Here is a 27,050-nt window from a genome sequence, read left to right as displayed (position 1 = left end):
GCAACCACTGTAGCATGAGTTTGATCCCCAACCAGGGAGCTGACCCACTTGGTGCAGCAGACCTCTCCTGTGGATTTCATTCAATCTGTCTGTTCTGCTCCCCACTCTGTCTCTGGTGAATCCTCTCACCCCCCACACCTCTGGTCTGCATCCCAGTTCTTGTATGCATATATTTTTTAAATGCTTTCTTTCTTTCTCTCTCTCTTTCCTTTTTAAAGATTTTATTTATTTATACAAGAACCGGGGTACAGGCCAGAGGTGCGGGATGGGGAGAGGATTCACCGGAGACAGTGGGGAGCAGAACAGGCAGAATGATGGATATACACTGCTGAGTGGAGCAGCAGGTGAGACAGGAGAGGTCTGCCTCGCCATGAGGGTTGCTCCGTTGGCTGGCGGGGATCAAACTGGCACTGCAGAGGCTGTGGACAGCTTTACAGTGCTGTGCTCAACTGCCTGTGCCACCAGGGAGGCCCTAAATAAATCTTAAAAAACATTATCTCAGAGCAATTTAGTGATGGCATGTGGTAGAGGCGCCAATGCCTTCCTTGGGAACGTCTACCTTTTGCCTTGGGGAAATCCCTTGAACTTAAGAGGAAGCAATCACTACCCCTGATTCAAAGGCAGAGGGTATGGGGTTCTAGTTTAGATTAATCAGCCCAAATCTACTTCCTGGCTAAGTTACGCTTCATCACTGGTGCACACGTGGCCTAAGCAAGCCACGGGGGAGAATTAGGACGGTGGCTTGGATGCTGGGTCAGAGCTGCTCTAGCAAGGCTGCAGCTAAGAGAGGCAGCAGGTAGCTTGACTGGGGCTGGCTGCGGGGGGGCCTGTCTCAGTAACAATGGAGCGCCCCTCTCCCGCCCAGAGCAACTGCATCAGTGATAACTCGGTTACATGTTCAGGCTGACTGGTATCAATCTGAGGGTTAATTTCCTGAATGTTCATGGGAGCCATCTGAGTGGTGTTTCATGAATGATGGTGAGTAAATTTTTTTCTGTGCTTATTTGTCATCTGTAGAGTTTTGGTGAAATATCTATTCAAATTTTTGGCTCATTTTTCTATGAGGTTATTTTCTTATTATTGGGTTTTGAGAGTTCTTTATACATTTTGTATTAAAGATTTTTATCAGGCATCTGATTTGTAATTTTCTCCCACTCTGTATTTTGTGTCTGGATTTTCTTAACAGTGTTTTAGAAAAGCAGATGTTTTTAATTTTGATGAAGTCTGATTTATCAAGTTTTTTTTTTTCTGGATTATGCTTTTTTTTTAATCTAAGAAATATTTACTTAACCCAAGTCCTCAAGGATTTCCTCCACTTCTATCTCCCAGAAGTCCTGTAGTTCTACATTTAAGTCTATGATCCACTGATTTATTTTTTATTATTGTGTCGAATACAGGTCAATGTTCTTTTAAGTCTTTCAATATGAATGTCCAATTGTTCCAACACCATTTAATGAAAGACTATCTTTTGTCCACTGAATTGCCTTTGGTCCTTTGTCAAAAATAAACTGACCATATGTGCCAGGGACTATTTCTAACTTCTCTCTTTTGTTCTGTTGATATATGAGTCTGTCCTGTGCTAGTGGCCTACTATCTTAACCATTACAGAGCTTTGTTGAAGAATTTGTCCATAAAGACACTACTGACATTCTAGATAAGGAAGCTCTTTGTTCTGGGAACTGTCCTGCCATGATGGACTGTTTAAAGCACCCTTGCTCACTGCACACTAGATGCCAGCATAGTAATGATTACTCCCCTTCCCTCCCTGCAACCTTGACATTAAAGAGAAGTTTCCAGACACACCGCATATCCCTGGGGAAGGGGAGGGGAGGTTGTTCTCAGTTGGGAACCACTGCCTGTAGCAATCTTGAAATCAGGTGTTAAGACTATTCCAAGTTTTCAGAAGCTGTTTTGGCTAGTCTAGTTCCTTTGCTTTTCTATATAAATGTTAGAATCAGTATGTCAATTTCTACTAAACTCCAAAAGGGAGTTTGATCTGGGTTGCTTCAAATCTATAAATCAATCTGGGAATAAGGGGCCTCTTAACAATACTGAATCATCCAGGCTATTTATTTCGGTATTGTTTGCTTTCTTTCTTCAATGTTTTCTAGCTTTTAGCATCCAGATCAATAGGGACCGACACTGAGGTTTTCTTGGATTTTTGATGCTATTGTAAACTACTGTCTTTACATCTTGGTTTTTCCTTCCAAGGAAAGTGCTTTGTTTGAATAAGAGTGAAATTCATTCAATATTTTGCTCGTAGGAATTATACAATAATTATTAACAATACATAGCAAAGCTCTGCTATAAGAATCTTTAAATGGGAACAAGGTTGACTGATTCTTATATATTGACTTTCTAATGCGATCTTGGTAAACTCCCTTAATAGTTTTAGTAGCATCTTTTGTAAATTCCTTGACTTTTTCTCTGTCTTAAACGACAACTGTCTTATGTGAATAGAGATAGTTTTATTTCTTTTTTGTTCCTTACTACACCGGCTAGCGCCTAGAACAATGATGAACAGGAGCAGTGAAAGCAGACATGCTTGCCTTATTCCCAATTTTAGAAAGCTTTCAGCCTTTCACCACTGAGTTTAATGAACGGTGAGATGTAGGAACTTTCTTTTGAAGAAATTTCTCCTTCTAGTTTTTTAAATTTTATTTTTTGGTCATAAATGGATATTGAATTTTTTCAAATGATTTTTCTGCATCTACTGAGATAGTCATAGGGCTTTTCTTTTTTATTCTCTTAAATGGATAAATTACACTGATGACTTTTTCAATGTGGACCCAAGAGCACATTCCCAGGACATGTCCCACCTGGTCACGGTACATTTCTCCTGCTTACATGTTGTAGATTCAATTTGTTAACATATATATTTCAAGGTTTTTAGAGTTGCTTTTTACCATGTCTGGCTCCTCCAATAAAACTGTAAATAGAAGGTAGAACCTCTGTTTTCATAACTGGCTTTATATTTCATTATAGGCCTAATGCCTTAGACCCAAAGAAAATAAACATTTTTAAAACATTTGGAAATCAATTTACCAGAAAATACTATCTGACTTAAAAATTTTTTTAAAACAAGATAGTAAAAAGGGTTGCACCATTCAAACCTGGGATAATTTTTAAATTAAGTATAGTACTGGATTATGAACGGATGGGAGAAAATGCAAGGCATATAACTCCTTGTAAATGTCAGATTTACAACATACATATGATGAAATTGTCCTCTGTGTGACTGAACTCTGTACCAATGCTTTTAAAGACATCTCCAGCTGTCTCGTTCTTTTATTGCAGGTCTTATTAGGTGAGACATTAGAGCCTGAGAAACACGCTAATGCAGGACCGCTATAGACAAAGAAGAAATCACCAAAGGTTCTACACCACCTGACTCCCTTGTGCATCTGCATCGTGAAGATGCTCGCCTCTCTTAGATTTCTCCAATAGAGACTCCATCTATCTTGGCTAAGCCTGACAAATTTGTACGCTCCTCTGATGATAAAAAGAGAAAAGCACAACAAATAAATCTTGCCTAACAGTGTGAAAATGCTTTCTTCCCCATGTTTGTACAAACTGGGGAATGTAATAAAAGTCTGATTTAATTTGGGTTTGTGAGAATCAAATGAAATTTTACCTATCAAAATGCTCTGAAAACTGTTACTAAATAGTCATTCTCAGGCCAGTTAAACAAAGCTCTCTTACTTCAGTAGTTCCTTTCTGCTTGGTACTAACTTTGATGGGGTGACGCAATATCCCACATGCATAGTAGGCAGTCAAAAATCTCCCTGCATCTCCTCAGTACTGGCAATATCACTGGGTAGGAACTGCGGTCATGTGCTGCAGGGAAATGGGCCGGTGAAGGGTCCTGCAGCAGAGCCTGGAGTTTCTGGCATATCTTAGGTCAAAGACACAGCCACTGGGGGATGCCACTGGGGGATGCCCTGTCCCTCAAATGCCCGCCTCTTTTCCTTCCTAGTCCCACTCCCACCTTTCACCTCTGCCTAATTCCGCATCCTTTTTAAAGCTCAGTCATCACTTCCTGCAACCACCCATGGGCCCTTTTCCCTCGTCACTGGGTGGGCGCTCTCCTCTCTGTACCCCGATTCCCTGCAGGTGCTGTGGGGCTATCCTGGAGTTAGAAGAATTCTGAGAAGACACAATTTCCCATGACAGATGAGAACAGTGAACAGCCGAGGCATTCTTCTGATAACAAACAGCTAATGGTCATGGAACTCTGCCCACTTTCCCCAGCTATTCTTAGGTGTAACTTATAGACTATTCATCCAACTCTTTCCTGGGCTTTGTTCAAAGAGAAGTAAACTTTTGATAAAAAACTACCTTTGGTTCAACTGGTGCGGTATGGTCCACATAAATGTACAGTGAAGACACCTGTTTACTCTGGTTGAACAGACACCTCAAGAGTCTTAGTTCCATATCTCAGCAATGACAGCACAATAAGAACCTGGAGTAATTTTAATGCAATCTCATAGAAAACTGAAGTCTCCCAAAGATTGGTAAAAGTTATAATTCTGCATAATCATTACCACATCACTGATTTTTAAAACTGACCTGTTCATACATTTTGCCAAACATCTATTACAGACAAGGCACGCGCCTTTGACACTAGGGTTACAAAGCAGATTTATGTAAATAACTTTCTGGAATTTATAAACATGGCTCAATAGACTTTTTCCCAAATGTGGTCAGGTTTTACATGGTCCATTAAGCTAAGGTACATGAGTGACACTGCTTTAAGGAGGAGGCCCTCGAAGACATGCAGGTTCACCTTTCGGAGCAGGCAGAATGGATGTCCTAGGGACTCAGGGCACCCGCTGGAAGAGCTGTGAAGTGCATGTTGCCATAGTGAATTCAGAGGTGAGAGGTCGGGTGGTAATGGGAAGGTGGAGAGGGGAGAGGCTTCAGGGGGAGGGAAGAGCATGGCACAGACCCAGGAGAGAAGGCATGTAAGGGACTTACATGGAGTTTGAGGGACTGGCGCCCAAAGTCTCAATCAGAGAGTGGCAAGGGATGAGGCTGGGGGAGTGGGGAGGGTTGAACAGAGACTAAGCTGGTACCATCAAAGTTTTCTAGTCAAAAGTAAATAATAATTAAATGTAGATAGTTTTATGAGACATGAAAATGTGTGAAGGCAAACATCAAACACTACATAACACAGTCAGTTGACATGTCATCTTAGGAAGATGTTATTTGAGCTTAAAATGATGTTTTGTCTCTCCATGTAAGGTATCTGTGTAGATCAGCTGTCCAGGTATATTTTTAATGGCCCTAGATTGACTTAATTAATAATTATTTATCAATAGAGGGTATGGGCCATCCTCTGGGCCAAATGCTCTAAATCGGGAGACTAAGGATTGAATACTGCTTTCTTTCATGTAGTCAGGTTAGAAACATGCCAGACATTTTAAATAAAAAAATCCTAAATTCAAGTAGTTCATTGGTACTAGAGACAACTGAGTTCATTACGGAAAAATCTGTCATATTTGGTATAAATAAATGGACTTCAACCAAGGAAAAGCACCAGAATGGCTGAAATGGGAAACTGTTGTAACATGAAGAAAACCTAGTAAATAACTATGAAATAGGATCACAATTTGATGGTAATCAACAATTAGGAGATAAAAAAGAATTAGGAAGTGACATACCCTCAACATGTACATGCTACTGGGCATTTTCTTTTTTCTGATTCTATAGGTGTCCAGAATCAGGCGCCTAACTCCTGATCATTTTTAAACTCGGTCATCACTTCCTGCAGCCTCCCACGGCCCCTTCCCCTCGTCACAGGATAGTGTATCACTTATTATTTTAACAAAATGGTAATGTGTACTATGAAAGGCAGAGTCCATACAGATTTTATCTAATAACCAACAAAACGGCTGTTCAACTTCGCTCATAAAAGTAGAATATAAATTACTGAATGTCAGCTTTGGTAAGCTTTGTCAACTCTAAAACATCACAAGTGGTGCATCAAATAACAATTCTCTGAATAGAAAGAGTAATCACAGATAGCTAAGTTAGAGAGACCATATGTCAATATTATGTCAATCCAGTGAAGAGTCAGAAAAACAAAGTCATCATACTGTAACTAAACATCTGGGCACATATACTTTATAGTCTCAGGGAAATCCCACATATCAATTTACTTTGAATTTCAGCAATCACTGCATCTGAAAGCCAGAAGCAATCCAGACAACAGTCAGATAGTGCTGTGCAAAAAGCCAATCACACAGGAAGTCTGGTGGTTTTACCACCTGGTTTAAAACGCAAATGCCAAAATACTCTTTCTACGTTGTCGACAAACGCGAAGAACTGTAATTACCTGTTGGGAACAACAGAACAAAACAAACCCACCCTCAATGAACCTGGTGCATCGGGATGCATATAATTTATGACATTAAATTAGTCTTAAAAAGAGCTCAGTACACTAACCTCATAAGCCACTGAGGAAGTGGCGCCCAATGTAATTAGCCTGCCCCACACAGTGATGCAATGCAAGGCAGTGAACACCTGCCTGTGGCAGCAGCACACAAAAGCTGTGTGTGTGTGTGCACGTGTGTGCAAGAATGCACCTGTATGAGTCTGTTTGCGCAGGGCGTTTAAACATTTTTCATATAAATGCAATTTCTTCCATCTTTGGATGGGCTGATTTAATTTAACTTTAGCTGGATGTTGTTAGTTACCCTTTGAGGATAACCGTGAATGTTTCAGCTGGCTCAGGGGATGACAGATTATCATGCAAAAGCATAATTCAGGTTGCCACAGCATTACTGCTCCTCAAGATATAGCTGAGGGGCCTCCCCGGTGGCGCAGTGGTTGAGCGCTGTGTTGCGAAGCTGCCCGCGGCCTCTGCAGCACTGATTGGATCCCTGGCTGCTCCCCGGCCACGGGAGGAGGGTCCCACATGGCGCGCAGACCTCTCCTGCCGCCTGCTGCTCCCCTCAGCAGTGTCCTTCGGTCCTTCTGCCTGTTCTGCTCCCCGCTCTGCTCTGGTGAATTCTCTCACCCTCCCGCGCTTCTGACTGTACCCAGTGCATGTATAAAAACAAACAAACGAACAAATAAAAAAAAAATGCCTCCATAAAAAAAAAAAAAGATATAGCTGAGGACCTCCAGTGTCCAAGTAATTACCTGAGATGCTTGACACAATACAGGTCACCTGAGATGCTTGCCTCACTCCCCCAACTGAATGTGGGATGGAGGGAAAGAAAGGAAATCTATCTTTGTAAGAGGAATCCAAGTACATTCCTAGCACCCGAAGGTTGAAGGACTACTGTATGAGATGAAACTTTCCAAGGAAGGCACATCACTTTCACCTCCCCATGTAAGCACATGGCACACAGCTAGTTCATGGAATGAGCCAACATGTGTGAAAACAGAAATTTCCAGGTCCCAAAGAACTCAGACAACTTCCCATTCAGATTTTAAGGCGCCAAGGTTGAGGTGTTTCTCCTCAGTGGGAAGACAGCATCAAAGCAATCTTGTTTGCAAGGGCTGGGACCACATCGTGGGCACTCTTGAATGTCCAGCACTTAGTTCAGTGCCAGGGAAGCTCAATAAATCCTTGCACAATGAAGCAGGGCCGTATGTCCTGGTATGAGTCAAGGGCACGGTAGTTAGACAGTCCATGGGGCAAGTTCATTGCTCACTACTACTATTGTTTTGAAGAATCATTATAATAACGAGGATACAATAGTCCCCATTATCTGTAATTTTGATTGCTGTCATTTCAGCTACCCAGAGGTCAACCAGGTTACATGCAATAAGATATTTTGAGAGAGAGATTGGGGAAATGGAAGAGAGGAGACCACACTCATGTAACTGTTATTACAGAATATTGTTACAGTTGTTCTAGTTTATTATTTACTGTTGCTGATCTCTTATTGTAATCAATTTATAAATTAAGCTTTATCATAGGTATGCAAGCATAGACAGAGTTGGTTTCAGGCATCTAGGGGGGTCTTGGAATATAACTCCTGTGGATAGATAAGTCACTCCTGGGGGTGACTGTAAAGCTTTTATGGTTCCTCAGTCAAGGAAAAGTGGGTGACTAGATGATTGTACAGGGTCACAGTCAATCACCAAGTCAATCCCAAACATTTCCACCCTTGGGAAGTTTTACAGTTGTAAACATTTTATGTCTGTTACTGGCAGTTGTTTCTGAATAGAAACAATTTGGCTAAGAGAAGTCAGAACTGGCCTGGTAAACTTCAAATAATGTTTATTATACCCAATGGTGAGAGCTGTTGCTCTGTAAAACAACATGGAATGTGCTAGATAGCTGATTCTCATTATTCACGGTAATTATTCTCTACAAAGTCACTTTGAACACTGACTCAGTGAATACTGAACCCCTGCTTCCATGGAACATATTGTGGGGGGGGAGGTTAGGTCCCTGAAAGCCTCTGGTTTCAAAATGTCTACCAATCCATCTGTACATATCCTTGTTTTATGTATGTTTCTTTTTAAAGACTCCTAATATACCGTTGATTAACACTGAGCTCAGGGCCAAATGCACTATAACTCACTCTTGAGTAAGTGCATCTAACACATGTATTTTCTCCAAAAGGCACGTCAAAACCTCCTTACGCTCCGGGACATGGACAGCACTTCAGAACTATGTATGGGGACCATTTTAAACACCAAAATCAACAAAAGCATGATAATGTGAAAGCACAGGATGGAACGGACCGTGTCTAGGGCCCCTGTTTACAGTACTAGAGGGCAGAGCACCCTCTTGTTCAGCTCCAACTGGGCTCAAGTTCTATGCGGCTCCGCACAAAAGCACCTCAATACGTATTGCTTCTGGGCAATTAGCAACTTTCCTTTCTACAGCCCCTCTCGATCCTGTCCTCCCCACTTCTCTGCTTCGGGAGGAGATGCAGCAAGGCTGGCCTGCACAATGGTCTCCCTGGCTGGTGGCTGAGTTAGGCCAAGGGAAGGCCCAGCCAGAGGCTGGAGGGCAGGAGAGTGGAGAGCAGGGTGGCAAATGCATTGCCAGGGTATCAGGATGGAATCTTAAAGCCTTAAAGGCCCAGTCAGACGCTGCTCTGTGTAGTGTCTCTCTCCTCCCTTGGTCCACGGGTTTGGGGTGCCAACCCAGCTCTTGTAACCCCGAAGGTATGGCCACAGTCCTGAATCCTGTCTGAGCTTTCTGAAGTAGCCCCTTTCTTAGAATTTCTTTAATCCCTGATTGTGCACCATCTCCTTTCAAGGAGCAGGCTGTGTGGTAATGAGGGAAGGGTCTCAAGGCCACTGCGGTATAGACTTTTGGTCCCGAGGGGACTCCAGATTCTTCAATCTGATATTCAGGCTCCAATTTGGGAAGCAAAATCATCCAGAGGGCTGGATGTTTCTCCGTATGGATCCAAAGCCTCTGGGGAGGGAATCTGCTCTGTAGGTCTGTGTTGGAAGGGAAATCGCTCCCTGGAAAAACTCCTCTGAGGCCTGTTGCTGGGAGAATTGGGTATTTTTTGGTAGCTGCACTAAAGTTATGCTAGGTGAGCGCTTAGGTGTTCAAACATACCTACTAATGCAGGTGAGAAGGGCAAGGGTTTTCATGAAGCTCTGAGTTACATACCTGTCCCTGTTACCTTGCCTCCAAACTCCTTTCTCTGGCAGAGATTTCCAACTTTCTCTTTTGCTTGAAACACCCGGACAGCCACAGCCAACATGTGCATGGCCATTTCTGTCTTCCTGGTTTTTAAAATACATGTGACTCCTTCCATTGCTGACTGGTTTCCATCCTGAAGCACAGGGCTTGCCAGGACTTTAAAACCCTATGGTGTCATGTCCCCATCCTGCAGGAGTGTCACCTACTGTGGACCTTGTTAAAGATTTACCAACGTGTTGCTTCAAGGCCAGGGCAGAAAACCCCTACTTGGATAATAACTGATAAAGTGATCCCTGTCACATGATTAGACATTACACAGAGAGGGTGCCACTGCAGGCTCCCCAATGAAACAGGCATTGGATTCCACAGGGTGATGCCCTAAGCTCTCCTGATTAGTCCGGCCTGTCCTTTAATCCCATGAGCAAACGGGAGCTTCATGTTATCATGGCTGCAGCCCGGGGCATGGGGCTCTCCTTGCTTCCCAGTCTGTCACTCTCTGCAGCAGCCTTGCTTTCCTTCTCAAACTCGACACAAGCGCTGCACTCCCGGGCTCTGGCCAGCATGGAGACAATGCATTCAAGCCTCACTGCGGGGCGGGGGAAGCCCCTCAAAACTGTGGCCTGGGTGATGAGGTTTCACACATCAACGTAAAGCACCGAAGCCACCCTCTGTCCCCACTTCCAGATGGACGGATTGCTGGACTCTTAAGGTTGTGTCATAACCGATGTACCTTTTTTTTTTCAGGATATTGAAAATTATTTTGATATTTAAATTTAAATTGTTTTGATATTTAAATGGAAAATGCACTCAATAAATTTACCCTCCTTTTTAATTTTAGATTTTAATTTTGAGTGTCATTTGCATCGAGACAATTTATGACCAGTGTTCTTAAGTTTTTTGGACTTAAGGTCCTTTTAGGGATCATAAAAAACGACTGAGACCTTTCACAATCTTTATAATATTAAGAGTAGGAAAAAAAATGTAAAACTCATTTATTTATTTAATGACACTATCATAAACTGATGATGTGCTAATGAAAATAGTATTTTTAATGAAAAAAATAAGATTTCCCCCACAATAAGTTAGGGAGAAGACTGTCATTGTCCCATATTTTCACAAACTCTCTTATTTTAGTCTGACATCATAGAAGAAATTTGGATTTTCTTATGACCTTGGTATTCAATTTGTTCAATATTCTTTTCCTGGGTGATGTAGACAAAGAACACCCAGCTTCACAGAGATGTTCAGCTGGAAAAGTGAGAACCTCAAAGATTTCCTCAAAGGGTCTCAGGAACCCTGGGGACCACACCTTGGGAACCACTGATATGGCCTGGCGAACATCATTTGGGATGTTTGTTTACGGTAAAAAGTGATATTAGCTCCCCATAAAAACAAGAAGAACTGAGACAGACAGCATTGACTCCTTTCTCTCCGCATGAACAAACAGACCACTTCCTTTTTCCCTAGAGAGTGAGCAGAATTAAAAAGCTTTCTCCTGACTCTTCCCTCCTGCCCTGAGGTAGAAAGGAGGCAGTCAAGCATGAAAATCCTTCTGGAAGATGCTCATGGAAACAAAAATTTAGAGAATGCAAGCAGAAAGCTGCCATTTGTTCACATTCCCAGTTTTAGATCAAAACTCTAGTTAAGTGGCCGCAAGGTAATGTTGTCACGGTTGGACTATTTGGCCCTGGGGGGAGAAATCCAGTGCTGGGGACACTGATTTAAGAAATAGGTGGCCTAGGGGGTAAGTCTCAGGACTATCACTGCTCAGGCCTGAATTCGAGCCAGGGCCAGGGAGCTGAACCACATGGCACAGCAGACCTCTCCTGTCTCCCCCCAACCTGCTCCCCTCAGCAGTGTATGTCAGTCAATCTGCCTGTTGTGCTCCCCACTCTGTCTCTGGTGAATCCTCTCAGCCCCCGCACTTCTGGCCTACACCCCAGTTTTTCTCCACACACACACACACAAAAAAGGTTAAAACAGCAATAAAACCTGTCAATCTGAGAAATTACTTGCTGGAAAGAACAAGAAACTTTATGTGTTCAAACCACAGGCCCTGCAGCACTGGTGCTGAGACCCTCAGCCTAGGCCACTGCGGACAAGGTCCTCAGACACTCTTCCCGAGGAAAGCAGGGATGCCTAGAGGGAGAGAAGCAGCCCTTGCTGCCCTGTGTCAGCCTGCTGCCTGGAGAGAATGGCCTTTGGAGGTTGCACCGGCAGGCAACCTGCAGGTCTGGAGGCTCAAGTGGAGGAAGCCCCAGCCCGAGCGGCACTCACCTCGTTGAAGTGGACGTCCTGCATCCCCACGTCCTCCATCATGGAGGCCTCCTCGTCTATGTTGGGGGTGATCACCCTGAAGGCTGAGCATCCTTGTCTGAACATGCCTGGGGGTGGGGAGAGCAGAGTGAGTGTGGACCTGAATGGATAGAGCTGGAGCGTCTTCCACCCTGGATGCTCAGTGCTGAATGGAACAACGGCCGTGGAGTCCCTGGGTGCAGGCCGGCGTGTGCTTCTCTCTGTGTCTTCATACTTAACTTTCACCTCCCTTGATTCATTGTCTTCCTCGTCCCTTTTTATTTTTCACCTACTTTTATGGAAATGTACGCAAGCTTGAAATAGACTGGAAAAGGTATCGAATCAAATGGATAGAAAAATAGCCAAGAAGACATCATTTCATTTGCTAAGATGACCTGGGCTAGGAGACCAAGGAAAACAAAAAGCCAAAGTCAGTCCAAGAGAAATAGAGGATTTGAGACGACTCTGTTTCCATCTGCTGCCTCACCCCTGGGCCAGGGCCACCCCCAGTCCAGCACTTCATGAAGCGTCCTGCACAACCAAGATGCAACCAGCTGCTCCCAGAGAGGCCTTCTTAGCCCACAGCTGACCAGCAGGGGCAGAGGTTCTGCTTCCCTCGGGGAAATGCTTGGGAGCAATAGCTGGGATAAGGCTAAAGTCCTCCAACAAAAATGGCCTCTTTGGGGTCATTCTCCATCTTGGAGGTACCAGAAAAAAGCCTTGTCTACCAGCTGATACCGCCTGAGCAGGAAGGCACAAGGCCAGGCCTTGAGATGCTTTGCTTCTCTTATTTTGAAGCTGCTATTTATAATAATAATTAAAAAAAAACAAACAGAAATCAAAACTTGATCTCCCAATTTTTGGCAAAAGAAGAACACAGAGCATTTTGAAGTCGAGTCTTGAAATCAGGTCCTCAGTTAGAGGTGAGCCTGCTGTCGGGCAGCCAGGCATCGCGGCGTCTCTGCCGCTGCCCTGGCGCGGCCTTGCTGGTGTTTTGTTAGAGACAAGATCCCTTGTGTGAAAGCATGAAGCTCAGTGCTTGAGGACACGTGAGCATAGTGTAGGGTAAATGGAAGTGATCAGGTTTTTTCCGCCCTCCAGCCATTAGCATCAATGAGCAACCCCCGGGGTCTTACACGCGTGCCTGATGACGGCACCTGGAGTGTGGTGTGGGCCTGCGTGAGTGAGCACACCTGAGCCCACAGGCTGAGCATCTAAGGGTGGCGTCACAGCGGTGCAGCAGCAGAGGCACGAGGGGCAGAGGACCGAGTGGCAGAGCGCAGCGGAGAGACCACTAGAGAATGCCCAAGAGCCCAGAGAGTGAAGACTCGCCAGGGGCTGGGAGGCCTGCCAGCACCTGCCCTGCACCTGGGTGCCACACTATGAATGGTGTGGAAAGATCATTAAAAGCCTGAAAAAACCACCAGGACTGTCCTTCACCCGTATGCCCGGATCACACAGAGCCTGCTCCATGCCTTGCTGCACCACACACAGCAAAGGCAAACTACAAGCTGACTGCCCACGCTTGGGCCGCAGAGCACGTGTTAACAGACAACTCAGCTCAGAGGAAGGGTCCTCTCCCGTGCCTGGGAACAGACCGTCACCAGCGGGCCAGGGGGACAGAGGGAGGCAGGAGAGCCACGTCCGTCCATGCAGAGGGAAGAGGAAATCCCCACACCTGGGAGTCACGAGGATGGGCTGGGGTCACCCTAGGCTCACCTCCCCGGCTCCTCCTTGGGCAGGTGCTGAGGCTGTAGGGGTAGTGGGGCGACTCCCGCTGGAGGGCTACTTCTGCTTCTAAACACGAGCGAGCAAGGCAAGGGTTACCTGACACGTGTATGCTAAGGAACATAGCTGGTGTTAACCGCCACTCGGGCCAGAAGTATGGAAATTCCCAGCCTGGGCACCTGTGACTTTCCATCACCTCTCTGTCAACACACGCGCCTCAGTCAGCTCTGGTGCCGCGAGTCCTACCCAGACAGCAGAGGCCATGTGCCCACACTGCAACTGGTCAGGCCCACAGATGCTGAGGTGGGAAGGAGCCATCAGAGCTGAACCAAGAGGACCCAGTGAAAGGACCCTGGCTGGCGGGCCCGGGAACACACCCCCCAGGCCCACAGGGCAGCATCCCCAGGAACCAGCCTCCTGTCAGCAAAGCTGCCTCCTCCAATGATACAATCATCTGGGGCACATTCTAGAAAATGCTGCCTGGTGAACTCTCCTTGCCACTGTCTTCTGGCTGATGAATAGCTCCAGGAGGAAACTACCTTCAGGGAAAAGATCTTCTCAGCTCAAGACTGGCCATCAGGGACACACACAGGCAAACGCATGAGCTCAGTTTTGCAAAATGGAGCCGCTAGTGAGAGGTCATATACAACACGCTACATACAGACTTCCACCGCTGATGCTGGCGTCTCTGCTGTGCCCACAAGCAGTGTATCACCGAATGACACAGTGGGTATAGTTTGTACACACACACACACACACACACACACCCATCTCCAAATCCTTCTGAATGGACCCCACTTGCCTTTGCTGCTTTGTACACATTTCTATACGTTTCACAAGACACAGAAACTGTTCCTCACCTTTCCGTGTGAGATATTCTGCCACCAGGGCTGTGACGTGGACGTAGCACATTGCCGCCTGGAATAAAAGACAGGGCTCAGCACCACGACGTACAGAGCACGTCATCACATGCGCCGGCGGATTCGAGAGGGTGAGAGCTGTACTTGCAACAGAGCCCAAGGCACCTACTAGTGCTCTGAACAGCTGGCACCTTAGTGGATTTCTTCCTTAAAACGCAAAGAGCAGTGCCCTGTCATGACAGTCACAACTGGAAAAATCAATTTTATCACGAAGCAGTTGAAAGTTGGAGTCAGAAACCCTCTGCATGAAAGAGCCGTGAGGCATCTGCCAGCAAGCTCCCGCATGGACACAGGGCTTCCTCGGGCCTGTCCAACCAGGCTTTTGTGCCAGAAATAGCCCCTCGCAAGGGAGTGATGACTGCAGTGCTCAGATGACCATGCAGTGGTTCTGAGCCTGACCCTGCCACCTTTTTCATTTTTAAAATTTATTTCTTTTCTTCCATGATTGTTCATTTTTGGACAGTATTTGATTTCTCCCCTCTGATGTGGTCTCCACACTCCCTCCCACACCACAGCACCCGTGACCCATCCCCGCAGGCCCTTGTGCTCTTCCTTCTCAGCCTCCAGCCTGTGGGCAGCTCACGAGTTTTGTCTTTTTCTTGTAAAGTGTCCCATATTTTCAATTGGTTTCTCGCTCTCGTTTTACATATTTATGGTGAGAGTTTATTTTACCTTGTGCTCTTTTTTAAAATTTTATTTTATATATTTTTCAACTGGTTTCTCTTAATGGATGGGACCTGTCCCTCAACACTGGCTTCCTTTGGCAAATGGGGCAAAACATATTTTCTTAAAAAAGCAAAAGCCGGGTGGAGAGGCCGGTGGGCTACCTCAGATAGATCGCCATTCTTGACGTGGATCCGGGCCATGCTGTCCAGCCACGTCTTCCTGAGCTCGGGGGTGCTGGCGTAGGACTTGGCCAGGCTGTACTGGAGGTCCACCAGCATCTCCGGGTCATTCTCGTGCTCCTTCATCTGCGCGGTGGCCATGAGCACCGTGCGGATCCGCTTGGTCAGGTCCTTCACGTCCGAGGAGAAGCTGGTGTGCTAAAATGAGGGGACAGCGGCCCGCGGCCCTCAGCGGCGCTGGCCTGGCTATGGCCACGTGGGATGAGTCTTGGGGTGAAAAATCAAACGGGGCTGGGCCACCCACCTTGATGAGCCTGTCGCTGTTGGCACAGTTGTTGATGATCGACAAGGACTGCTGGAACCTGGTCCCCCCGATGCCAACCACGTCCGCGATCAGCTGGCTGACGGAAATAATGACCTTGGGGACACACAAAACGAGCAAATCAATTCACCTTCAAGTGACCCCTGGGATCGCCTCCTCCCTTGGCTGAGATGGGCATAAGGACGGGGCGGGGGTGGGGGGTGGGGGTGGGGTGGTGTTGAAGGCAGGGATGGCCCCAGGAAGAAACAACATTGAGTCATCTTTTCTCTGTCCAAGAATGACTCCAGGAGTGATCTTGCTCTCCGCAGTGTTGACTGTTTGCACAGCAAAATGCTAACCAGGAGCATGCAGAGGAATGAGAATCAGATAAGCGCTTATCACTTAGCTACTTATCTACCACTTTCTCTGATAAAAAGGGATACCTTATTATCTGCCTTCCGGGGCTTTGGGGCCAGCTTCTATGAACCCAATGTCCAATAGGTAGGCTAATAAAAAATGTGTTTGTTTTTTATTAGAACCTAGACATACGAACGATGCAATGGTGGGGGCTGTGTTTCTGGGGCCTATGAGTAGCCCTGCCTTTACCCAGTTGCTTCAGCTGAAATGTGAAACCCATCCTTCCCCCTCTTTCATTTCACCAAGCCCAGGTACCAGAGTCACTGACTGTGGCAACTTAATCACCTCTTCCTTCTGACCTCACCAGCCCTGGTCTGCACACCCTCTGCTGTCCCAGATCTGACAATGGTTTCCCTGTTCAGGTACTGTCTGCCCAATCCACGTCAGCACCAGAAACCCAGACAATCCTCCAAATATGCAGTGAGGCCCTCCGCAGCGTGTTCTCACCCAGATTCTCAACCCCTCTCACCCATGGGACTGTTAGGGGGAAATGATGTCCTGAGTTAATCCCATACAGGCTTTGTGGACCCCACCCCCACTTCAGACTAAAGTCATCAAGACTCTGGGAAAGACAAATCCCATCACCACCAAGGGAGGGTGGCTGGGACCTGAGGGTGGAGTTGGGCAGCCAGGTTGGATATAAAAAACCAAACACGTGGGCCTTGGGCTCTCTTTGGCTCGCGATGGCTCGCCTCCTGGCTTCACGGCTCCTGGCTGGCGGCCAACTCTGAGAGCGCCATTTTGGGATTCCTGATCGGCGGATCGGGTAGGACTCATTTAAAACTTTGTCTCCCACTTTTCTCCCAGAGCTGTACATTTCCTCATTTCCCCTTCCCTTGTAAATAAACCTTTTATTAACCTTTCACGTGTGCCTGCAGTAGAGCATTGATCAGTCCTTTAAAGCGCGCGGGTGAGGACCCACAGTCAGGCACCCCGTTTTGTATCGGGGTTGCTCTACAACAGGACAAGCCCTCTCCCCTGGTGCATCTGTGACCTGGAACAGGCCTGCCCTCTATACCCACTGACCCCTCTTCATTCTTCATGTCTCTAGGAAGCACCCCAGGCCATGAGCCATGGGTGCACTCAAGTTCCTGGGTCATAGCGTAGGGGACACTGCACAGGCTTTGGGGTCTATCCATCCTCCAGCAGACTGTTCACTCCATGAGGGGCAGAGAAGGGCTCTGTGTCATTTGTGGCTTCTCCACGAACCCCAGCATGTCATTTGCAAAGAATATTTGTCTTAAAAAGAGTAGAGATGGAGCAGGCTTGCCCCGGTGTATGTAGAAGAGCATGTGCCTCACGGCTCACTGGCATCTTGATGCTCCCCAAGGCAGGGAGCACAGGACATGTCTATGCTGGGGAGATGAGGGCTGTCAGGAGGTGGGAGCCAGGCAAGAGCCACTGTGGGCGGTGGGAGTCTCACCCAAGATGCTGACAACCATCACCCTCGCACGGGTTCTAATACAGCCCGAGTGCACGGAATTTCAGTCCACTATTGAGTCAACATGTAAACATCAGGTTTCCAACAGAAACGCACCTGGGGCCCAGGTCACACCATATGGGGGTTGAGATAAGCCAAACCAGTAAACCTGACTTTCCAATTTTCCATCCTGGGGCCAGATCTTGGAGCACTCACCCTGAGATAACGTGCTAAGTATGACATTCCAGAGAGTTCTGCTAAAGCAGAATTCCACAGAATATATGTGTTCTGGAAAAGCCAGCCACACGCACCTGCAGGTGTGTCCGCACAAAGGACTTCTTCCCGGTGTAGTCGAAATTGTTCCTCATCAGGAAGTAGAGCAGCTGCGAGGCCTCGGTTCTGATGGAGCTCAGCTTGGAGTTGCAGTACTTGAGGATCTCATAGCACAGGGCTGAGCACATGTCAGCCCGCCCTTCATAGAAGGTCGAGGGAAACTGAGGCACATGAGGACAGAGACAGGCTGTGTCAAGCCCTTTGCCTGACGGTCAGTTCCCACCACCCCTGAAGAACAACATACCTTATAAATTAACGACCTTAAAGCTGTGAACACATTTTTTAGAGCCGTTTCGGACTGATGTTTCTGAAGAAAACACAGGTAGACGTCAAAAACCTTTTTCATGAGAGGATTGTGTCCATGGTCAGTCAGGAGCTGGTTCTGTGAACACACAGGGAAGCTTGGTTAGGGAGACACACCAGGCACCTCGAATAGGTTCCCGGCAGTTCTCACAATCACAGATTTCCTGGCACTGAGAACTCTGCGGTGAATCTCCTTGGAATTTCCTTGGGAGGGCACAGCATTCTCCTGCAGGGCGAATAAATTAATCCATTTCTGCTTCGGAGAGTTTATCATTTTCTATTGAGGGAGGGACTGATTATAAAACTTCTCAGCAAATTTTAGTAGGGTTTAAAGGACCGCTGTTGCACCATCCTAACTGGCTTCTGTTAGTTCACGTTTATTTATTTTTAAAGATTTATTTATTTATGCATATAAGAACTGCAGTACAGGCCAGAGGTGGGGGGTGGGTGAGAGGATTCACCAGAGACAGAGTGGGGAACAGAACAGGCAGATCTACTGAAATACACTGCTGAGGGGAGCAGCGGGGAGACAGGAGAGGTCTGCTGTGCCCTGTGGGTCAGTTCCCTGCCCAGGGATCAAATTCATGCAGCAGTAGCTGCGGACAGCTTCACAGCGTTGACGCTTAACCCCCTGCACCAACAAGGAGGCCCCAGTTCATTTATTTTTAGTGCAACCAGCAGGTCACATCCATAGCAACTCAGTTCCATCCAGAAGTCCCAGGTAGTAGTGAGTCCATGGGCTGGGAAAAATTCTGAAGTGATAGTGATGAAACGGATCCCCTAAAAGTGAGGCCTCCCTACTCCTTCCAGGCTTCTCAGGCCCCCTCCTAAGCCGGGAATAATCAGAGTTTGGGAAGGTGGGAGCTAAAGGTTTTGGTCTGGCTCCACTACAGTGGCCAGCTGCGTCTCATGACCCGCATTTTACTCGAGATAAACACAAGAACCACAGTTTGTTACTTCTCTTCTTTAAGCATGCCTCACGCCGGCAGTGAATTCACACTAATTCAACACCTGTGACCTGGCGGCTGGTTCCCACTCGGATGCTGAGCACCTACAGTGGACAGAGGTGTGGCTTGGCAGACGTGTCCACTCTGAGCTCAGCACCAGCCACTGGGTCTAACCATGGGCAGCTCCTAGGGGCCTTGACCCCAATCCACACAGCCCATCTCAGCAGATGTCTGTGCTCTGGACAGGCCAAAGCAACTGTAGTTAAAAAAAAGCCAGGAGGCCAGTCTCTCCAACCAGTCCTATGATGAGGCTGAAAGTTTGGAGATAACTTAGGTCCAGATTATTCTGTTGCGGTGCTAATGGTAGTATAATAGTGTCGAGGTTTATCATATCTTCTGTAGCAGAACAATTTTTACTCAAGGAATAAGCTTTGCATGTTTGGGTCCAACAAGGCACAGATGTGTTCACAGCTGGCTGGACACCTGCGGTGGTTCACATATTGTGAAGTGTGACCATAGCACCGAGTCCTACCACGGGAAGACAGCAATGTCATGAGCAGAAGACGTGACAACTGCAGGAGTTGGGGTGATTCCCAAGCACGAGCAGCTGTTCATCAGTTATGGGGGGAAGGTTGTTTTTGGCATTTGGGGAGCGGCCTGTGAACACCACTTTGTCCAGGAGCTGTAGTCCAAACACTATAGCTTTCCACAACAGATTTACTTTCTTAATTAGGGCTGGATTAAGGGCTGGGTACATTTGGAAGGGAGCTTTTGTTTTCCAGGCAACTCATTGCTGGAGATACAAGAATTGCCAAGACACCCTCCCCCTCCACCCCCTTTGCTGTCTGAAGTGTCCAAGTTCTTATGACGTGAGCTAATTTTTCCCTTTTTCACTCGCTCCGAACAAGAGTTTCGTTTCCCATTTTCAGGGCTTAGTCTTCATGAGTTTTGATCCCAACATTTGTTTGCAAGAATGGAGTGATCACTCACTTAAACTAAACATAAAGCACTAAGCATAAATCACCCTTCCTTTAAAGGGGTAGTAGAGACCTGCCATTCTGGACACACTCCAGTTAATCCATCGTCTGCCTTTATTTTCCAATTTTCTTCTCCCTCTCTCTTTATCATTAATTAGAATGTAATTAGAACAGCACTAAATATTATAAAAATCTTTGACCATCCAGAAAGGCCTCTACAATCTTTCACAGCAGAAAGCAAAACAAAAATCACCCTTCACTTTCCACTCAGAAATAACCACAGATAACAATGGAGTCAGTTTCATTTCACTTTTTTAGCCCTATTGACTTTTACTGAGGATGGGGAAATTTCATTCAGGAAATTAAAAGAGCTGTAACAATAACATGAAAGGCGTGGCAATTCTAACAAAGTAGAGAATCGTTCTAAGTCATCCTCAGGAATTGTCTGTAGTAACACAGCCTCCGAAGGGAACCGGGTCTCTCAGAGAATGAATACATCATATCAGTAATTTTTAAAGATCCAGGAACAGAGTGAAAACAAACTTAAACCTCGAGTGCCAAGATGAGCTTCTGGAGCCACTGATGTAATATATGAAAAGATGTTTATGTCCTCCCAAGTCAGATGGTGTTTTTATGTAGACGTTGAGTTAAAAATAACTTAAAAAATCTCCAGTTCAGAAAACAGCCACTTCTGCAGCAGATGCACACCAATCCGTAAGACAACTCAAGCCTCTTGGTCTGCAGACCAGACTCCCCAGCAGGGCCATGATGGCCCAGGGGCACCCCATTATCACATACGGAGGTCACTGGGCAGCTCAAATCAAAAGCAAGGAAAAGAACAGAGTTGCTAAAAACACATCTTCAGACTAAATTTCTGAACACATTAAAAATATTATCAATTCTTTAAAGGCCAGCATGGTTGGGGCATGGTATTAATACAGGTAAAATAGCCAGAGGACCATATTTTCCTGGAATTAACCAGCTACCTTGGTTTACAAAGCACACTCTTGGGTATTCAATGATGTATGTGAGTGTGCCCAGGGCAAGAGCTTGGCCATTTTCTTCTTTGTTCTGTACGAGGTCAACCATCTTGATGGTCACTCAGCTTAGCTCCTGTAAGGGGTCAGGAATGGACACAGTGCAGGTTTTCTGATCCCATGCAGACCAGGTAAAGGAGTAGTCAGAGTCCTCAGTGGTTTTTGCAGGTCTTTTATTGGGATTTATCTGGTACAAGGCAGGCAGGAGTGCTGGGGGGGCCGGGAGGCTGGCAGGCCTCCCAGCCCCCAGCAAGTCTACACTCTATCTGGGCTCTCCGGTGATCTCTCTCTCTCGGCTTCTCTTTCGGCTTTTTCTGCTTCTGCTGGCATCCCCGTGACGCCGCCCTTAAAAAAGCACAGTCTTAGCCCAGGTGAATCCCATCTGCATAGGTCCACACCCTACTCCAGGTGCCCGCCATCAGGCATGCATTCAGGACAAGGATCCATCATCTATCCTGATGGCGGAAGGGCAGAAAAGCCTGATATTTTCTTTATCCTACAGCTCCTCCTTCCCTCCCTCTTGTTCTTCCTCCTCGACCACCCCCCCGCCCCACACACACCCCTGACAGTGGAGAAAAGGGCTTTTGATAGACTAGCTGTGTAGGGACCTTAGCAATTTTCTTAACGCTACAGCCTCAGTCTGCTCTGCAAATGGGGGAGAAGATGGTTGTAGGGTAAGTGAAAATGATATCAGGCTTTTCTGCCCTCCTGCCATTAGGATTGATGATGGATCCTTGTGGTCCTGAATGCATGCCTGATGGCGGCACCTGGAGTAGGGTGTGGGCATGCGCAAGTGTGTACACCTGGGGGGCTAAGACTGGGCTTATAAGGGCGGCATTATGGGGATGCCACGAAGAAGCAGAACCAAGAGAAGCATAAAGAACCATGATAGAAGCAGAGACCAAGGTCATCAGAGAACGCCCAAAAGAAGTGAAGACTTGCTGGGGGCTGGGAGGCCTGCCAGCCTCCTGGCCCCCCAGCACCCCTGCCTGCCGTGTTCCTGGTAAATCCCAATAAAAGCCTGAAAAGCTGCTGAGAGCTCCAGGACTCTCTCCTCCTTTACCCCTGTAGGGTAAAGAAAATGTCAGGCTTTTCTGCCCTCCCGCCATCAGGATAGATGATGGATCCTTGTCCTGAATGCATGCCTGATGGCGGGCACCTGGAGTAGGGTGTGGGCATAGGTAGATGGGATTCAGCTCAGCTAAGACTGTGCTTTTAAGGGCGGCGTCACGGGGACGCCACCAGCAGCAGTAGAAGCCAAGAAGCCATGAAGCTGAAGAGAAGACGAGAGAGAAGCAAAGAAGCAGAAGCAGAGAGCCCAGAGAGAGTGTGGATTTGCTGGGGGCTGGGCGGCCTGCCAGCCTCCCAGCCCCCCAGCACCCCTGCCTGCCATATGCCTGGTAATCCCAATAAAAACCTGAAAAAGCCACTGAAGACTCTGACTCCTCCTTTACCCGGTCTGCATGGGATTAGAAAACCTGCACCGTGTCCATTCCTGACCTTTACAACCCCGTCTGCTCGAATCATAGAAAACCTGCTCTGGCTATTCTGCCGTTACAATGGTCCACAAACAAGGTGCTGGTGGCTGGATGCAGGAGCACAAGGCACTCCAGAAATGGCTAACATAACATCCACCACCCCCAGAACGCAGAGCTTAGATCTTCTCAAACATTGTTTCTCAGTAAGAGTGTGATTTCTTGATTGCCTTGACAAGGCACTAGGTGTGGTCAATTAAGAGACTCGGCAATGGGGGGAAAACATATGTAGAAGCTGATTTTCCAATTGATGTGAATATTTGCAAAGGAAGATGTGGGTGGGCCACCAGAGCCTCGAGTCCAGCCAGGACAGCCTACAACTTGGTGGGCATTATTCATGCCATGTCACGCCATTGGTCTATCACCCCACTTTTTATGGGGGGTGTACTTTAAACAGCAAACATTTTTGCACACAGGAATGTGGATTTGGATAGAGGGGACCTTGGCTCTAAAGCCCTGTCTTCCCTGGGACTCAGGGATCAGTGCCTGTGTCCCGGGTCAGGAAGGGGCCACATGTCCTGCCCTGCGCCCACACAGGCAATGGTCCTGGGTACTTCCCATCAGCCCACACACAGTAGGCAGCCCTGCTCAGGGAAGGCAGGGCTGGGAGAAGGCAGGGCTGGGAGAAGTCAAGTTGACACACTGAGGCTCGAAATGGCTGATGGTGGAGCTGGGGCCCACATCCTGTTGCTGAGTGATGTCTGGGTCAAAGGGACAGGCCACGTGGATGACAGTGGTCCCCAGATGTGACCCCATACCACCTAGCAGCTATACCCTCTAGGTTTGTGTGATGGCACTCCAGGATTTCTGCACAACAAAATCACCTACAGATGCTTCTTGGACTAGCCCCACAGTTAAGGTCACCTGGCCGCCAAGCCCAGGGCGCCTCTCCCAGCTGGTCCTCCCAGGGTGCCGATGCCTAGACCATGCTAGCTGAGTGCTCACTCCATCCAGAGTGATCTCACTTTAAGCTCACACAGCCCAGTGAGGCAGGTCCTATTTCTCCACGGTAGGCCCCGAGAACCCTCAGGTCTAGAGACATGAAGCCAATGCTGCCAACCTTTCAGGCAGAGGCCCTGGGGCGCTGGTCCCCGTCGAGACTCAGAACCTACCTGGGGCCAGACACAGGCTATCCGAGAACCTCTATGTGTCCTTTCCTTAAACACGGTGTGGGCAAGCTAAGGGGCTGAGCGAGAACCCGCGGGAAGCGAGTCAGGAAACTGTCACTTTCTCTGAGAGCGGCAGGTCTCCACTGTGCTGCGTGCGCCCTGCCCCTGCCCAGCGTGCCAGTCCCTGTGTTCCCAGCAGCTCCAGGGGTTCCTGCTCTTTCACCTGTGGTCCAGGCGGATGGAAGTCACGATGCCCAGCGAGGATGAAGTGGCAAATCAGCACGTGCAGAGCATCCCTGCCGAGCCGCCCCAAACTGCTGACTACACATATTCCATGACCACAGAAGGATGTGCTGGGGCGCAGAGGCTCTGGACAGTGGTGCCTTACCTCCAGTCCTGGATTGGGTCAGTGCACAGGCCCAAGACCTGCATTTCTAGCAGTGTGCAGGGGCGGTAGCTGGAGACCAGACTCTGAGACCTAAGAATACAGGCTTCGGGGAACGTGACCCTGCCGCCTGGAACGCTTTCTACTAGGTCTGTATTTCCTCAGCTGGACAGCTCTCAGCTGGACTCCTACTAATGACATTTCACAGGGGGCAGTGGGTGATGTGGCAGCTAAGGACAGCAACAAGATAGCAGGGTTACTATTTTTACTGTGTCTAATAAAGAAATGTTCTTCATGAGAAGTGGAGTGAAATCATGCAGAGAATGGCTGTCCTTCCCAATACCCTTGCAAATGAACCCACTTTTTCACTAGTCCACACACCTTAAGACTAATTAAATTTCCCCCTTCTATGCAGGAGACAGGCAGAATCACTTTGCAAGGGCAGCAAGTGTCAGGTCCCTAAAAACAAGAGCTGCCGAAGGGACCGTCCCCACCAACTCGAGTATTACTTGCTAGAACCTAAAATTAAGACCAAGCAACCTTTTATTTTCTACCCCGAAATGCTTTTATCATTTAACTTAGAAACAGATCAAAAGAAATTTTTTCAAGGCGACTGTGTCCATGCTCATTGCTCCTATGCATAAATATTTCACTGCGCTTGCCACTGCTTGGGTTATGTTTCCAGAGGAAGAGGCAGAGCTGGCTGACCAGGTCCCCTAGTTATCACCCTCAGGCACAGCGAAGATGCGTTCCCCAAATCCACACTTTCTTCCAGGCAAGAGCTGACCCCTCCAGACACCCTTTCCTCCATCTGCAAGCAGGTGAGGAATTCAAAATAACTCAGGTTGCTAACTGTGGGACAAGGCTTCTCTAGGGGAACTTTAGGATTAACGGTTTCCTTCCAGGGGTGAGAATAGTTACAGAAGTAAAAATACAACAAAAGAAGTTCTGGCTGCTCCAGCAAAATGAGCAGGATGAGTGAAAAAGACCAAGGCCTCTAGACCACGCACCTTGAAGGCCAGCGTGAAGAGGGAGAGCGTGTCCAGGGCTGTGAGGCAGACCTCCGTGGCGATGTTGGCCTCCAGCAAGGACTGGTGGAGAACGTCCGCGTCCGAGTGACCGTAGCCTGCGTGAAACACAACACAAGGTCAGTGCCAGGTGGCTGCAGACACCGGGGCTGCTGAACCAGGGGATCACAGTCAACTCTTGATTATTTACAGAAGGCTTCCTTGGGGGCTTTGATTTTCTGATTGCCTTTGGGGGTGGGGGGTGAGTAATGGCTTACGTTTCCATTCAATTATCACTCTCACCTCCAGGAGAGAAGCACAGCAGTAAATGTTTATTGATTGCTGGCTCTGTGCCATCCACATTCTATGAATTTGATACGAATTAGCTCATTTAGTCCTGCCACAGCCCTATGAAGCACACGTGCAATTAAACCCTTTTTGCAGATAAGGGAATGCAGGTGCACACAGGATGAATTACTTGTCTTCCGTCTCATGGTGAGAGAAGGGTGGAGTCAGGCCGAACACCCAGATGAGAGTCAACCTACCGGGTCACCGGACTGAGCTGGTGGGAGGCAGAGATGGGGGAGGAGGAGCTGTGCACAGCTCCCCACAGGGACACGGGGGCCCTGAGTCTGGTCCCTGAACCCACTTTACCAGCTGTGTGACCTTGGGCAAGTTACTGGACCTCTCCAGACCTCAGTTTCCTCATCTGCAGAATGGGGCTAATAACAGTGTCTACCTCAAAGGGTTGTGGTGAGCATTAAATTCATTAATATTTGTGAAGCTCTTAGCACAGGGTGTGGCACATGGTGAATGCTCTTAAGTCAGTAAAGACCTGTATTATTAACTCAAACCATGAATAATAATCAAGAGTTGACTGTATTGCTAATGGCATTCTACTTGCTTTACAAAAAGCATAAAAGCTAATGTGTTGGAAAGAAATGTTGAAGAAAAGGAAAGAACTTGAAGAACCATAAACTTAAATACAAACTGATATTTCTGTATGTGGCTGTAAATTCAATTTAGTACTGATACAGAGGCAGTGGGACATACAATTTGAGATATTAAATTATGAAATGGTATGCATTAGCAGAATATATACAGGGATGCAAAGATGTTACAGTATCCATCTAGATGACGAAGAAAGATGACAATATAATAAAACATCATGTAAAGTCTTTCTCCAAGGAGCAGAAACAAATCAACACTTACTTTGTAGGTAATTTTCTTAATACTCCAGACAGGAGGACATTTTGCATTTAGATTAGAAAACTGAAGTACAGAAAACCTAGAGAATTTTCTTGAGACCAGTCATGGAGAGAAACCAGAATCTACACTCCTGTATCAGCTTTTATTAGGATAACACAGAGACTAGTGAGATGATATTCTGACTTTAATAAATGCCGGCATGACAAAAGGATTTTAAGTCTACAAAAGGCCTTTCAAAGAGTGACTTGGTTGCTTTTGAAAATACGATTAAAAACTAGGAAGTGTTTTAACCCAGCCTTGCTTTGCTTTAAAAAAGCTGGTTCTGAAGTTCAGTCTGTGGACTATTTTCACACTGACATTCATAGAGTTAATGTGCCTGCAGGTTCTAGTTAATTCTGCCTTTTTGGGTAAGAAATCTCCCAGAAGACAGTAAGACAGGTAATTTTTGGTACTTATATTCATTGCACTTCCTTTGGAAGCCAAGAATTGGGTTTGCTGGCCAGGTTTGTTTGGCAAGATACAGAGGCAACGAAAGAGGATAACAGATTGATGGTCACAGTTAAAGAGGCCCGAGCCATCAGAAAGGGGGCAAAATACCCCACAACACCTTTTATTAGACCAACCAACAGTATCAGAGGTCACAGGACCTGTTAT

The 27,050-nt window shown here is 47.0% G+C and overlaps 1 protein-coding gene across 9 annotated transcripts in view; it reads right to left on the bottom strand.

The window, feature by feature from the left end:
* The window catches only part of DOCK9 (dedicator of cytokinesis 9), a 236,581-nt gene that overhangs the window by 19,709 nt on the left and 189,822 nt on the right, over window positions 1–27,050 (bottom strand). For 8 of the 9 annotated variants that reach the window (XM_054701555.1, XM_054701556.1, XM_054701557.1 and 5 more), the window contains exons 39-45: window positions 25,191–25,306; window positions 18,132–18,269; window positions 17,866–18,048; window positions 15,721–15,834; window positions 15,399–15,614; window positions 14,512–14,569; window positions 11,906–12,012 (exon numbers count right to left, since the gene is read on the bottom strand). In XM_054701555.1, the coding sequence (XP_054557530.1) occupies window positions 11,906–12,012; window positions 14,512–14,569; window positions 15,399–15,614; window positions 15,721–15,834; window positions 17,866–18,048; window positions 18,132–18,269; window positions 25,191–25,306 (932 nt within the window). Of the gene's footprint in view, window positions 1–11,905; window positions 12,013–13,642; window positions 13,721–14,511; window positions 14,570–15,398; window positions 15,615–15,720; window positions 15,835–17,865; window positions 18,049–18,131; window positions 18,270–25,190; window positions 25,307–27,050 lie in introns of all 9 variants that reach the window. The other variant, XM_037528763.2, reaches the window with a different exon arrangement.

Source organism: Talpa occidentalis, unplaced genomic scaffold (genome assembly GCF_014898055.3).
Source record: "Talpa occidentalis isolate TD23 unplaced genomic scaffold, MPIMG_talOcc4v2.1 talOcc4.5, whole genome shotgun sequence".
Taxonomy (NCBI): domain Eukaryota; kingdom Metazoa; phylum Chordata; class Mammalia; order Eulipotyphla; family Talpidae; genus Talpa; species Talpa occidentalis.
Note: the sequence above shows the minus strand (reverse complement) of the source record. Positions and strands in the feature narration are given on the sequence as shown.